At 36.6% G+C, this 15,021-nt stretch overlaps 1 protein-coding gene across 9 annotated transcripts in view; it reads right to left on the reverse strand.

The window, feature by feature from the left end:
• Positions 1-15,021, reverse strand: part of cacna1g (calcium channel, voltage-dependent, T type, alpha 1G subunit) — a 294,208-nt gene that overhangs the window by 81,244 nt on the left and 197,943 nt on the right. For 6 of the 9 annotated variants that reach the window (XM_017416147.3, XM_017416146.3, XM_037980628.1 and 3 more), the window contains exons 14-16: positions 13,392-13,547; positions 9,319-9,384; positions 1,788-1,881 (exon numbers count right to left, since the gene is read on the reverse strand). In XM_017416147.3, the coding sequence (XP_017271636.2) occupies positions 1,788-1,881; positions 9,319-9,384; positions 13,392-13,547 (316 nt within the window). The remainder of the gene's footprint in view (positions 1-1,787; positions 1,882-9,318; positions 9,385-13,391; positions 13,548-15,021) is intronic. The other 3 variants (XM_037980627.1, XM_017416156.3, XM_037980631.1) reach the window with 1 other exon arrangement.

The following is a 15,021-nucleotide window of genomic DNA, read 5'->3' on the forward strand; positions in this document are numbered from 1 at the left end:
TGCTTGTGTCTGTGTGTGTTGAGAACTGTAAGAACAAATAATCCTTCATTAGCACCCTCAATAAAATGCTTAGCACCCCCTTAGCACCTGCAGAAAAAAATATCTGGAGCCGCCTCTGAGCTTCAAACAAACTTGCTGCACTCACTCACTGTTCAGAAGCTATTTCTTTGTATCTTACAAATTTTTGAACTGTGAGCAGCAGAAAGTCTTGGTGGTCACCCATGTAATGTCTTATGTGTCTACAGTGTTTCTTGTTGGACATTGGCCAAGGCAAAAAGACTGTTTGCATTCACTTTTGAAGAGACTATTTTAAGCTCAAATCTAACTGAAGTCTTCGTTGGTTGGTTGTTCTCGCTGCATTCCTGGAGGATTTTTGAAAAAGACAAGTCCTGCAGCAGTGAGAGACAGACTGTGTAAAAGAAGACATAAGTCCCTCTGTTTTGATGTATAATTTGTATATGTACCAAAAAAAAAAAAGTTGTTGGAGTAAGAAGAGTTTGTTTGCAAAGGTTTTGAAAATTTTAGACATTTCAAATGTGAGACTGTGTGACATCTCAACTGTCAGTTAAGCACTCCATGGAAAACTCTTCAAAAATCACAAACTTAAACTGCGATTGTGTAAAAATCGCAAAAGATGTCAGAATGCCAGTAGAGGAATGTGAAGTCCAACTTTCTGTGACCCATTTAAACTTTAAATGATGCTTCTACTGCAACGTATATCTGATCTATGGAGCTCCAAAGAGGGCTAGGTTTTCTTATCTGTTTCACCAAAATGCCATTAATTGTCATTACTTTTTTTCATGTGGTCTTTTGCAAATTTTGCTTACACTAAAATGTGCCGCTACCAAAAGTCAGAAAACACTGTTCCTGATTGTAAGTATAATTTTTGATTTTTATTTCAAACCTGTGTGACAAGACGCAAGATGATTTAACAAAACAGTAATAAGGTACTTTAATGCTTGTGCACTGACATCCTGAAAAAAGTTGATCAGCTATGTAAGAAGTATCATACACAGCGACTGAAGAGGATGAAGAAGGAATCATGCAGTGCATCTGAGAGTTGCATTTCTGAGCTCAGACAGATTCTAATGCTTGGATCTGTCTCATTTCTGGGATGCTCTGGTTGGCATTTCTTAATAGTTATAAATAGTTAAAGATCAACAAGCTGAGTTTTATTGTCTCCCTTATTTATTTATTTATTTAGCCATGACAACATTCTGTACAATACTGTTTCTATTTGGCTTTTGAGATCAAACTCAAGAAATCAAGCTGGTTTGTTACAGCTAAGTGATACAGCCAGTCATCTGCTCACCAAGCGCAATCAGAAACTGGAAACCGCAAACGTAGAACATGTGGCAAATGTTTGAACATGCCACACTGTTAATACTTATACCACAGAATGTGAAAACATAAACAGACACATATACAGTTCCAATTCTAGATGTAAATTATGCAAACACACATTGTACAATTATCAAATGTTTGCAATAATAAACACTAACACTGTCCATCGTTTGGATCACAGGTGTCAGAGTCCATTCCTCGGGGGCCGCTGTCCTGCATGTTTTAGATGTGTTCTTGCTTTAAAAGACCTGGTTTAAATGAATGACTTATTGCCATGCTCCTGGAGAACTTGATAATTTGGTGAGGAGCTAATCAAACCATTTGAATCAGGTGTGTTGGAGCAGAAAAACCTAAAACCTCCAGGACAGTGGCCCTCGAGACCTGGAGTTTGACACCCCTGGTTTGGATAAATACAGTACATGATGGCTGTATGCATGCCTCACCTGCAGAGGGTGATAAATCCTTCTTGCTCCCGTTAACATCCTCCATACTTCGTGCAACAGAACCAATCTCCGAACCTGCTTTTGAAGCATCACCCTTGATAAGTGAAAGCACAAGACAGTGTTACAAAAAATAAGTAAAACTATTAACTCCCGTCTCACTCTAGTGGCATCATATATTGTCATTAACTGAACTCCTAGCATCACATTACCACATAAAAAAGCTTTATGGGCAAATTTTTAATTCATTGTAAAATTTGATTGTATATTTCTACATTGTTGTCAAATGCTTGATAAATGTGATGAAACAATGTATTTTAAACTTGAACAAGGCTGTTTTCCTAATCCTGACCAAGTGCTTTTGGTTCTAAAGCTTAGCCAGGCAATTGTGTTACCTAAGCTTAACTAAGTAGTTATGATTCATAAACCTAACAAAACAGCATCAGAAAGCAAATTAAATAGGATTTGAAATGTAACAAAAGGCAAAACTTTACATGTAGAATGGAATAATGGGATTTATTCTTAATTTATGGACACCTTGAGGAAAATAGTGTGTATACTAAGTCTAAAATGTCTTTAAAAATTCCTTCGATAATTTAAATTGTAATCGTAACCTTTATGGGCTTTACATGGACTGTAGATGTCTGCAAATCTTTCTTCCCAATCAAAATAATATTCAGATATTACGAGTGACATTCTTTCAGTTCACTATTATCATTTCAATATGAAAACTTAAGTCTTTCATTGCACATCAGTAATATGTGCAATGTATTTGCTTTCAAAAACAAAATGATAGCACTAGTCAGGCATTAGGACACCCAAGGACTCCTTGTGCTTCAGTCAGATAGAGTAGGTGTTTTGAAATTGCCTTCAAATGTAGATCCCTGATCAGCTCAATCTAACTACAGTTTTAATTAAATCTGACCATGGATCAACCATTAGAGACACCATCACATTGTAAGGTAAGAGGTACGAGTTTGGCCTATCTGCTCTTAGAGTTCAGTGCTTCAAAGGTTAAGAAATAGGTTGAGAATTGTCAGCTAGGAGAAGGAGAACAGAGAAATCACCCTGAAAGGAATTCTAACAATTTGTTTTAAATTTTTAATACGTGTGAACAAATACAAAAAGCATTTCAGAGTGGCTGCTAGATCTACCCACAAAGACAAAAAGTAAACTGAAGGCCCTCTGTTGTAATAATAGTTAGGCCCCCTTTACAGATGATGACCCAGGTATGAGGTAAATATTCAGTCAGAACATTGATGGTCTCTGTGAGGTCTTAGCAAGATCCTTTTGGCACATATTAAAAATAGGTCCATAATGGTTTTGATCATGCACAAAACTTCCAGTTGGATTGCTGTGGCTTGTCATTGTGGTGGCAGCATATTGGGGTCATGCATGGAGCGTGGTGGCAGCATATCCATAACATAGGGATCTCGAGAACTGACATGGCTTCATTGCCTTGACTCTGAAGCAGGTCTGACAACTCTGGTCACACCTCGGCTATGATTGAACATGGTGAGGGTACAAGAAAGCACCTCAGTACTTTTGTGCAAGTACTAAGAGTGTAGCAGTCTCGTGATTGCCTTCACACTGAAAGAGGATTTTCAAATGTGTTGCAATCCAGCCATGTTCTAATAGGACATGTAGGTCATAGAGAGTGTAATGAGGTCGTCATCCTGAGTGAAAGGGGCCTTAGCATCTCATTTGCAGGACAGGCTATGCTTTATTTTATTGTCTATTGTTTTGGACAATAACATTTAAATTAGACTTTTACACTTTTACATACATTGCTACCTAAATGTACTCACTTTCACAACTTTTTTACAGCTTTTACCTCTTTGCTTCTAGCCCTTTTTTCTCAATTGATCTCAGGTCTCCTGTTTGTATTTGTTCTGCCACACTGGCACCTCAGATTTTAGTAATATGTGTGAAGGTGCCAGATGTATGCTGGATTAATAGAATACCGACCCACTGAGTCAGACCTCTTGTGGCAAAGAGAATAAACTGTGTGCAAAGAAGACTCAGGACGTACTTCAAATGAGCAGAGAAAGACAAAGTGGGTATGGATGTAATGCGTTTTGCAGTTGTTTTTTTTCAGGCAATCTAGGTTTTCTGTTCTTGAGACTCGTTTGCATTTTTTTAACAGCAATTAGGGCTACTGTATAGTCCCCTGACTGATTTTCCTTGACCTGTAAGAGCATGGGGAAATTATGTAGTAAGAGCGGATGCTAATGAACTTGTAGACCAATCAACTCAAGGACCACTTGGCGTTGGTTGCTCCAATCGTGCGTCTACATATTTTAGAGTGCTTCCTTAATGTTTAAAAATCTAGGCACACAGCAGGAAACATGAAGCACCTGGGGATATTGTGGCGTCACAGGAAAAATAGCCTAGAGTTCTCAGATGTAGTATTAGTAGCTTTAATGGCTATGCTTCTTAATGTAGAAAGAGAAAAAAGTACAAGTGAAGACTCCATTTTGGGGGTCTCTTTTTTTATCCCAATATCAAATGATTAATAGATATAGTATTTGTTTTCTCTATTGGGTCTATTAAACTCCAGTATAAATCTGTGTAAGACCCACTGTTTCCTTAAAGGTTGTGTGCATTTACCTTCATCATAACTCCTGTAAAATTGTATATTTGCCTTAGGGTCCCAAAATTTTAAGTCCCAATATTTTTAAGTATTTAGGAAGAACAAGTTGGTGAACGCCCTAATATGAGAAGCTAACTGTAATTTTGAGTGTCTTGTTATGCTTTTTTTTATATATATATGTACACAATAGTGTGCTAAAGTTTTGATCCTTCATCCCTTTGTATTTTACAGGAAGCCAAAGTTTTTTTAAATGTTTTAAAGTGATTTTGAGTAACAGTCCTTCAGCCTCATGCTTTTATTTTAGAACATGGTCTTTTTTCCATCCATTTAAAATACAGCTTCAACGACCGAAAGAGTGAAGACTGACCCAGTGTGCAGTAACTCCTTGAAAGTTTGAGTAAAGGAAAAGAAAAATATGAAAGACCTTAAAGCCTAAAAGAGTATCTATCAAGGCCAATTTAAAGAAGTACAAAAAATCTGGTTCCTTTGAAGCCAGCTATATAAAACTGAAAGATGTTTTGATCACTTCTGTATCATTTTTTGTTGCTTAAACATTTAAATAAAAGTTGAATTTGACTGTCTCTTAAAGAATTGTTTCAAAAAGAGTGAGCTACACAAAAATGCTAAGAAATCCAGCATACCATCCTAGAACCGACCACAGTGTTTTACTCACCAAAAAAAGGTAATTTCTCATAGGTTTTTGAACCTATGTGCTATTAATTAGATGAGATGGCAATCATGGGGCAAAGCCAGGAAAACGTTGGCTCTGAGAATGGTGGGTGCTCTCTCCTTTTCGAACTTTAATAAGTAAAAGGCACAAACACTTTAAGTCTTGGTTTAAGTTTATGCTGAGCAAGGTCCTGTTGGAAAACTCATCTTTTCAGTAACTTCTGGTTGCTGTAAATCTCAATATGATGTCAGAAAAAGCATTGGAAGTCAGTCCTCTATGGAGTCCATAGGATGGGTGTTCAGATTCTCAAAGTTACAATCTATAAGATGTATGGAATGTGTCAAACAGACCAAAATGTAATGTAAAGGCATCTTTAGAGGAAAACATGGGGATACTGGCATTATTACAAAGGAACATTTTTTGTTAATACCCAAAAAAAAAAAAATGTTTTTTAGCATTGCCACCTTCTGTCCACATGGAAACAGCTATTTAGAAGCCCCAAATCAGTATTTTTTTTGGAAAATAGCTTCAATAGAAAACAAATCTTTAAAGTCACCCTTGCATTTTTCTGTTGACCGCCAAAACACCACTTTTTGAAAATGATGATGTCATAGCCCCACCTCTAATGTAACCTATGATACAAGGGTGTCTTACTCTTCTTCTTGTGTCTTCTTGTCTTTGGTATATTTGAGTGCCAGTATTACATAACCACAACAAGCATGGCATAGTTATTGAAGCCTTTTAGGTTGTTTTTGCTGTTTCCACATGGATGACAACATTTCCAGAAACAGTGTCATGTTTAGGAGGATGTTTTTAGTAATCAATATAAATAATAATAATTAAAAATCTTATCTGTTTGATAACAAATCCTCTAAGAATTTATCTACCAAGAATAAAATTTTAGCACAAGACACTTTGTAAGTTTTGTTAATTTCAGATTAAATATTGTCAGTAAGAACACTGAGTGAAGATTGGAAAATTTTGTGTTGCTAATCTACTCACTATAAATACAATTTTCTAAGGGGTGTTCTCACCCAGCATAAGGCAACTAAACTTTGACCATGGATAGCAAATATTGCCATTTCAAAACAAAGTGGACTTGAGGGAGAGTCCTAATCCTAAAATAGTCTGTTTGTTTGGATAGCCTGTTTACCCTCTGCAACCTCAATTTAGGCATCGACCTGGGATCAGGAGATGAGCCAGATCAGGCAGTTTGCTGATAGCCAGACCATAATTGAGACCCACAACACACAGCGGGTTCTCAATTACATTTCTTCAAAAAAGTTGGGAATGTGTGACAGGGTTGCTGTTGAAAGCAGGAAGCTGAGAAGCTAAGTAATTGTTTCTATATGTGTGCATGTTTGTGTGTGTGTGGTTGTTGGGGGGGTTGAATGTCCAACAAAACTGCAGTCTTCTATAGACAATTTTGAAAGTGTTGTCCATAAATAAATTCAGGCCCAAAAAGAGTTTGAGGCTCAATTCGTATAGTAATACACAAATATGTATAAATTTAGAAACTGAAAATTAAGTTTCATACCAAGGGGGAATGGTCTCATTTGGATGTAAATGATTTTGTTTGCTAAGAACTGGTCTGTCTAGAATGGGCTCCAGAAGGCATAAGCGGTAACTGGGAAAAAAAAAACAAAACAAAAAAAACATGCAGAAACCTCTAGGATTCTACCAAATCTTTCAAATGTATGAAATGACTCATCCTAAATTTTCAAGCACATTTAACATCAGTCACCATAACTCTAAGCCATTTGGCTAACATCCAATTGTGATTTCTTTGATAAATTTTAAATTACTTTAAAAAAAAAAAATTAAAAACTGTCCTTTATATACCCCTTTTTCTTGATCTAAATGTTAACCTCATCATACTAACTTAGTTAGGAGTGATACTTTTTGCATTCTGATGCTTAAGTTAAATCATCAACCACCACAGAAAGGCAGGCAATAATGTTTGTGTGTGTGTGTGTTTTCAGAAATAATCTTTGAATATACATCTACAAGTGAATAACTATTGGAATCAACCAAATTCAAGATGGCTGCCAATCATTTGTATTAGAATAGATCAGTTTGCATCATTTAGCAGTGTTAAATTATAGAACATGAGGACAAGATTTTCAACCCNACCCCCGATTTTCACAAAAAGCCAACTTTTAGGCCACTTTACTTGTCCTTTCTCTGTTTTTCACATTTCTTTTTAGCCAGATATAAAAGAAAAGTCTAAAAGAGGATGATATTTGGCAGTGCCAGTGCAAAAGGTGGTAAGAATAAAGTGATGGATGGAGCTCTGCTTGGGGCTGAGCAGACAGTATGAGGTTTGATATGAAGTCTGCTTATAAAAGATGACAAAGAGTCACACAGCAAGTGTCAGGGACTATGTTATCTCCTCTGAGCACAGGTGAGCTCAGAACTTCAGTTAGTCATGTTAGAGGACTTGCAGATGATGTGATACATACTCTGGCTGCCACATAAAAGCATTTTTTACTTTTGTTAACATGTGGGACTGCACCATGGGATGAAACCAGTCTCAGTCCAATGTCACTATACTGTTAAACTCCTGCCTTTTGTAGAAGTCTGTTGAACTCAAAATATAAAGAAGATTTCTATTTAAGCTCCAGTTGCAGTCATCATGGCATAAATGTTAAATTAATTTGGGCTTTCAATGATAAATTTGAACTGTTTCCCAGGATGGGATGATTGCACAACATACAAGTTCGAAGGTTTTTGAATTTATTGTGGATTTTCTCTGATCAACAGTGTCGGAAATATACACACTGGCTCAAATATATATATGTGTATGGAAATGAAACCTTTTGAACTATTTGTAAGTGTTGAAACACTTGTGTCCCAGTCCACAGTGAAACCAGTTTTAAATCACCATGGACTGCAAGGGTGCCGTCCAAGAAAGAAGCTTCTTCTTCAAAAGCTCGACTGAAATTTGCAGCTGCTCACAAGGACAAACCAAATGCTTTCTGGAGAAAAGCTTTTTGGTGCAAAGATTGAGCTATTTGGACACAAATACAAGAAGCATGTTTGCAGAAGTCAAGGTGAGGCTTTCAGACCTAAGAACACTGTACTAACTGTCAAGCAAGGTGGTGGTAGCACCATGCTGTGGGATTGCTTTAAACAGTCGGCGATACTACTGAGAAGATGCGGCTTTAAAGCAGGAATGTCAGAAGCAGAAATGTTGTATATAGGGAGTGCACTCTTCGTGCAAAATGTATTTATAAAATTTCAGCCTTTGTAAGTGTTTTTTAAAGTTTATCTAACACCTGCAATGTGTGTATCTTATAGGCTTTTTTAAGTTGTATGGATGCCTGTAGAAACAAACGTGCTTGCAGATTTTGCTGCTGCTCTTCCTGTTTAACAATTTACCATTCAACTTTAAAAAACAACATTAAAAGTTTCTAAAAATTATATACTACAACTCCATCATTAAATTACACATTTGGTCAAATTTGTTGGTTAGGACACAAATTCAAAGTTTAGAACCTGAGACTTGACTTGGGATTTGAGTGAAAAGACCTGAGGCTTACTTGTGACTTTCAAAACAATGATTCGCCCATTACAACTATTTTGATGATCAATAATCTCTTGGTCGGATTGCTTATGTTTGTTTGAGCCACTAGCTGCTATGCTAGTTAAATGAAATGTGTCAGGTCAAAATGCTTCCAAGGAGTTACAAAATGTTTGTCTTCATATCAAAGAGCCAGGTATTTACTCATTTTTTACAACTGCTCATCTTTTGGACTCATTATACAATCTAGAAAGGGCCTTATCAAGGCCTTGGAAAAGCTCCCATTCAGTACTCTACTGAATTGGACTGGCACAAGTAAAGTTTTAAAAAACTCTTGAAAAAAGAAAACAAAAAGCTCATTTGCTGTAAATCAGAACAACTTAATTCCACCAAGGGCACGTTAGAAAACATTTTGTTTGCCAATCAAGTTGAGAGGTCCGCTAAAGGCATTCGGAACAAAGTTTAGCTTTGGTCTGCCTGTTAATACCAACATTACTGTCTGGTAAAGTATTAGGTTGTCAAATTAAGTATGCAAAAATGGCCCCGGAATGTTATTCATCATTCTGTCATTAATGAGCAATTTCTCTGCTGAGAGGTCTGTGGCATCACTGCAAAGCCTTTGTAGGGAAAGATGAGGGGAAGAGGTGAGGAAGGATAGCTAAGGGCGGGAGGGGGTGGGGGTGTTAGGAGAGGGTGGTTAGTCAGTTACACAAAGAGAAGGAGGGCAAAGCTGCAGTGCTGTACATACCCCTGAGTCTACAGGCAGCTGAATTAGGCTCAGCTGGGCATGCAAGTCCTCCCGCTTGGATATTTCCTATTAGCGGAAGTGGTCGGCGCAGCCGGACAGGAGAGGGAGGCGCACACGGGAAAGGAGGCACAGAGGAGAAAATTGGAACCACAGAGGTAGACAAGAGCAGAGAGAAAGAGAGAGAGAATTAGAAAAAAGAGTCACCCTGTTGAAATGTTTGGACTTGACTGTGCAACAGATCATACTGATGCTGATATGATCTGTTGCTCTCAAGATCTTGATGACTTTCAGCCACTTGAAAAAAAGGACTGAGAAGTCAGAAAAGCAGTGCAGTAGAAGTAAAAAAAAGAAAAGTTTTACCTTCTGGATTATCTACTGGTGTTTCCTTATGAATGTGAGAATATTTTGCTCAGAGGTAGATATGACAAGAAGCATGATATATACATATAATGACTGTGCTCTCTATAGAAGCATTGTTCTGATGCACACAGACTTGTCTTTATAAAGACCTTTAATTATTAAGAGGTCAGTCTGTTTGCACTCTCTGCAGTGGATACTGTATTCAGAAACAGTTAAAGAAAAGAATATGAAAAGTGAGTACATAGGAAAAGAGTGTATGAGAGGGAATGCGCAAGATGAAGGAAGGACTTAAACTGCAGGAATAAAAGCAGCAATATGGACATTAACAGTGTCTGTCTGTGTGTCTCTTGGCACCGCAGTCGTACATATCTCCTGGCTTGGCCCACGTCATTCAAGTGCCCGTTACCTAGCAACCCTGACGCAAGGAAAGTTTGGCTGACTAAAAATAAACTTAGTGTTTGCAGAAAAGCATGCAAAGTTGAAAAAAAAGAAAGACGGAGAATTAAGCCAACAGCTTTGTGATAATGCAGGGGACAAAAGGAGGGGAAGAGAGAAAGTTTTACACTGAGTGTATACAAAAGTGTCTGTTCTAAAGAGCTATCTCTTCTTTTAGCTCAGTTATGATTTTTCTTAAGCTGCACTGAAATCTGTAGTTTTGAAGTTTAGGAGACATTAGAAATAAGCAGCATATCACATCGAGGTAAAAGTATTTGCAAGCAAGTCTAGCAGATGGCAGCATGAGCATCTTTTTGGAATCTTGCTCCATGCATGTTTTTTGGACTGTAGGTGGAAACTGGAGAGTCCGAAGAAAACCCACGCATTCACGGGAAGAACATGCAAACCCCACACAGAAACACCCTGGCTCAGCTTTGAATCCAGGACCTTCTGTTTGCGAGGCAACAGCGCTAACCAACGACTTCCACCATGCAGCTCAGATAATCCAAACTTCCACCCATTGGTTGTCTTTACCCACTTTTTCCCTTTCAGCGTTGTAAGGAGCTGGTGGGTTTGTCCAGCAGTCATTGGACGGAAGGCAAGGTTCGACCTGGACAGGCTGTCAGTCCGTCACAGGGCCACATAAATACAAACAAAAAATACAACTATTCACACACACGCTCACATCTAGGCAGAATTTAGAGTCACCAATTAATTTATCATTAAAAGTTTCTGGCTTGTGGGAGGGAACCACAATACCTGGAGAAAACCAGCACACACATGAGGAGAACATGAAAGCTCCACACATAAAAATGCTGGCTGATTTTTGAATCCAGGACCTACTTGCTGTGTGGAACAGTGCTAACCAACTGTTTTTCCTAAATCTTGTTGTATTTTAGTTCACTTGCACTGATCTTTGTTCTTTGGACTCATTTGAGGTGATAATAAATGTTCAGTTTGTGAGTTTCAATACACATTAAATGAGTATACATTTATTTAAAGGACCGTTTTTGTCAATATGTCTTTTCCAGGAGAGGTATTTTCTAATTATCGTATATTACACCTACCCATAAAAATGTTCTTATTAAAACTTGTATTTATTGTTGTAATGTGATTGCAATGCTAACGATCACTACTATTATTTATTCGTATTTATTAATTTACATTAGTATTATAGTACATTCTTGAATGTATTGTTGAAAGAGAAATATCCCAACATGTTAGGATATTTGTTACTTTCTTTTTGACTCACCTAATTAAAAAAGTCATGGTTTGATACATTTGTGTTTTCTTTTTTTTTTCTTGTTAACATTGTGTTAATGGATAGTGTTTTCAACGTTCATTTCAGCTGTATTTGCAACAATTTTTTTTTTCAAATGTTTTCATCTGCATACACAAATGATCTATGACTACATGTGTTACATACACACTAAATGAACATTGCTCCAATGAAAGGAGCAAGGTTGCGTTTATGGTTTATGGTTCATTTAAAAAAAGACATTTTTCTTTCTAGCACATAGATTTTTTATATCTATAGCAGGGTCAGAGCCCTGAAATTAGAAAACAATTGTTTTAAAATCAAAAGCACGATGGTTTCAAATTACCTCTGAATGTCATTTGCTGCATAAATGCATATTTAAATCTTGAACTCACCATCAGTCCTCTAGTTGTTAAAGGACCCTTTATATTTATTGTTATCAAGCCAAGTTTAGAGCTTGGGAATTTGATAAATATGGGCAATCTGAATCCTTTGATCACAAAGTGGAATTATATGAAGGTGTCAATGAGTAAATGAATAAAGAGGTGGGTTAATTTATTTATATCAACATAGTTTTTGAGTACTATTTATAGGCATTTACAGTTAAATTGGGTTAATTGCATAAATGACAAAATGGGCTTTATTTTTCATATCTTTGTTCACTATCAGCTGATGAAATCGCTGAAGAAGCTGGTGTCAATCTATTCAAATGTGAACATTATGAAATCAGCTGCACTTGTGTTTGGTGTACCAATTTTGCCTGGAGTTTTGTGAAATCCACACATAATTGGCCTTTAATGTAAAACTAGGCAGAATGATTTCAAAAATATCTTGATTCTTATTGAAGATTCAGCTCATAAAAAATATAGCTATACAATGATAAATGTCTGACTTACTTTTGTTTTTCAAGTTATTAAATCTTTGTTGAATAACTGTTAATAAAATCTATAGAAATGTCATGTTAAGTATTTTATATAAGTATGCCCATTTACCATAGTAACACATTAGCTATTTCTATAGCTGATAAGCTGTACGGCTGAAGAAACACATTCAGATTATTCTGTATTTCACAAGGTTGTCAACCTTTCTTTCAGAAACATCTATTGTCTGATTCTTCCAGCCCAGAATCTAAGGAGTGTCAGACATCAAAGCACATGTGCCATCACACCTTAATAAAAAGAGACAATTGTAGACAGAGAAGAGAGAGACTGGATATTTGTGTGCATTTCTCCTATATCTCATTTCTTCCTCAACTGTTTTCTTTTTGTATCAAATGAAATGTTAGTTGAAAACTGTAGCGAAGCATCTCAATAACCTCTTTTCTTCCTGTGACCTTTACTTATACAATTTTCTCCACCTGCCTCAAACATAAATCTAATATCTTCTTTCTTTTTTGTTCCCGTTTGCTCTTTTCAGTCTCTTTAAAGAATCTGAAGCGGAGTGCAATAGTGGGTAACATCATGTTTTTATACATTTAAAAACTGTACAAGAATTCATAAACACTGGCATAAATGGAAAAAAAAAAACGTATAAGGGCATGAAGCTTATCAAAAATGAGGATTTGAGTGGTGTTGGCTGGAACTCAGTTTAGTCTATTAGACAATTTTCTCGTGATGTTTTGTACTTTATGGCACTGGCAAATAAGTAGAACATTAATGACGATGAATACTTAGATTGTGGGAGAAAAATGGGGGGTGACAGAGATGATGATGAAGGGTAACCACCACTGTGATCTCATGCCCACATATGACCTACTGCAAAGAGTGCAATAGAAGATAAAAATCTACAATCCTGATAAATTTACATGTGTGCAACTTTAAGCACCAGTCCATTATTGTAATATGTGACAAAATGCGGTCAGCTCATCTGAAAGGTTTCTTGAAAAATTAACAAAAATACTTGAAAGCAAATTAGGCCAAGCTGACTTGAACCTTCCACCCAAGCAGAAAGTTTCTTTGACATGGCTTTAGGTCAAATGAGACTCTGTAACGTATACCATATGTGGTCATCAGTGTTTTACCTCAGTTTGGAATCCCTCGACCAAGATGGCCACCAGCAAGTTGAAAAGGACGTAGTTGCCAAATGTCATGAGTGCGATGAAGTAGAGAGCAGCTACAGGGGAGGTGGAGGCCATGCCATTGTACAATACCTTGTTCCAGTCCTCCTGGGTCAGAATCTGGGAAAAGTGCAAAGCAGAAGAAAAAGGTTTCAGTGTAAAATACACATTGTTATCAAGCAATTGTTCAAGTCATTCATCCGCACACATTGTATCATAGTTTCTGCAGATATATGTGATCTGCTTCTGCAGGGTGGTAATGGTGGTTTCATTACTGCTAATTTTTTACGAGTAGGCCAATTAGTAAAACAACAATTTCTATGTTTTAGTTAATTTTAAGTTGGGTTTCTGTGGATAACTTATGAACTATCATAGTTTGCTGCCACCTTGAAACAAGTCCAGTCTCAAAAGTTCATCCAGACAATATTTTAAAGACCTTTACAGTGACATTCATTTAGTATTACATGATTATGTACATGGTACTCTGGTTATCTGAATAAAAACTGAATAGTAAAAGCAGCCGTGAGGTGCACCACTTCCAGTTCAACCCGGTGTCAATTCCATCAGGAATTTTGTTATATTATCTCGAAATAACCAATACAATACGCAAAAATATGGTGAAATACTTACTGAAATTGGCCATAGCAAGCACTGGAGGTATTACTGCCTACTGCTATGATTTTTACTTGCAAGTAGTCACATAATTCTTTTAAAATAAACATGTATTACTAAAATGATGGCAGTGCAAAGGACAAAAAAAGAACGTTTGCATGAATCAAGATAAAGGTTTTTAGATTGGAGCTGTTTTAAGCAGCAGTAATCCACTTTGGTTTTACCTCCGCTTCAAGTAGCCATTATGGATTAGATGTTTATAAACTGAACATTACATGAAGCTAATGATGTAAAGGTACAGCTAAATGACTGACATAAACTCATAAAATTACAAAAACAATTCTCTTTTCATCAGTCATTGTCAACTTCATCTTCATGAACTGAATACTTGTTAGTGTTGATGCAGTTTATGGGTACACTATAAAAGTATAATACATAAACACAAGTGTCTCTAGAATATATGATCCCACCGTACCATTACAATAGGAGCTGAAGTTTCAAACCAGTATAAAGCAGCTATAGAGCTAGACCACATTCTGATTGCTTGAAGGATCTAAATTTTACACGTTCCAATATTGACACATCCTACTACCACACAAACCAGTGCACTTTTTGTTGAAATGCATTTTGGTGCTGAATGAGTACTTTTTTTTATCAGGCAGAATGCTAACAAGCCAAACATGTTATTTGAACCTGCAACTTCTAATGATTTTGTTTCATCGGTGGCTCACTCCTACAAGAATATGTCTACTAATGCTTTCTGACAAGACTGGCACCCATTAGAAAGTGAAAACTGTATTGATGGTTGAGTCACATTTATAAACATTATTTTCCTAAATGCATTTTTGACAGGAAAAAAAAAAACTTTCTAAAATGTTGCAATGACACTTGAAAAGAAGGGCGCGATTTCTAAAAGGCTTTTTTGAAAAGGAAGGAAGAAAAAAGATAAATGCATAAGAAAATTTCACATGACACATTTTTG

This window comes from Kryptolebias marmoratus, linkage group LG17 (assembly GCF_001649575.2).
Source record: "Kryptolebias marmoratus isolate JLee-2015 linkage group LG17, ASM164957v2, whole genome shotgun sequence".
NCBI classification, from domain to species: Eukaryota; Metazoa; Chordata; class Actinopteri; order Cyprinodontiformes; family Rivulidae; genus Kryptolebias; species Kryptolebias marmoratus.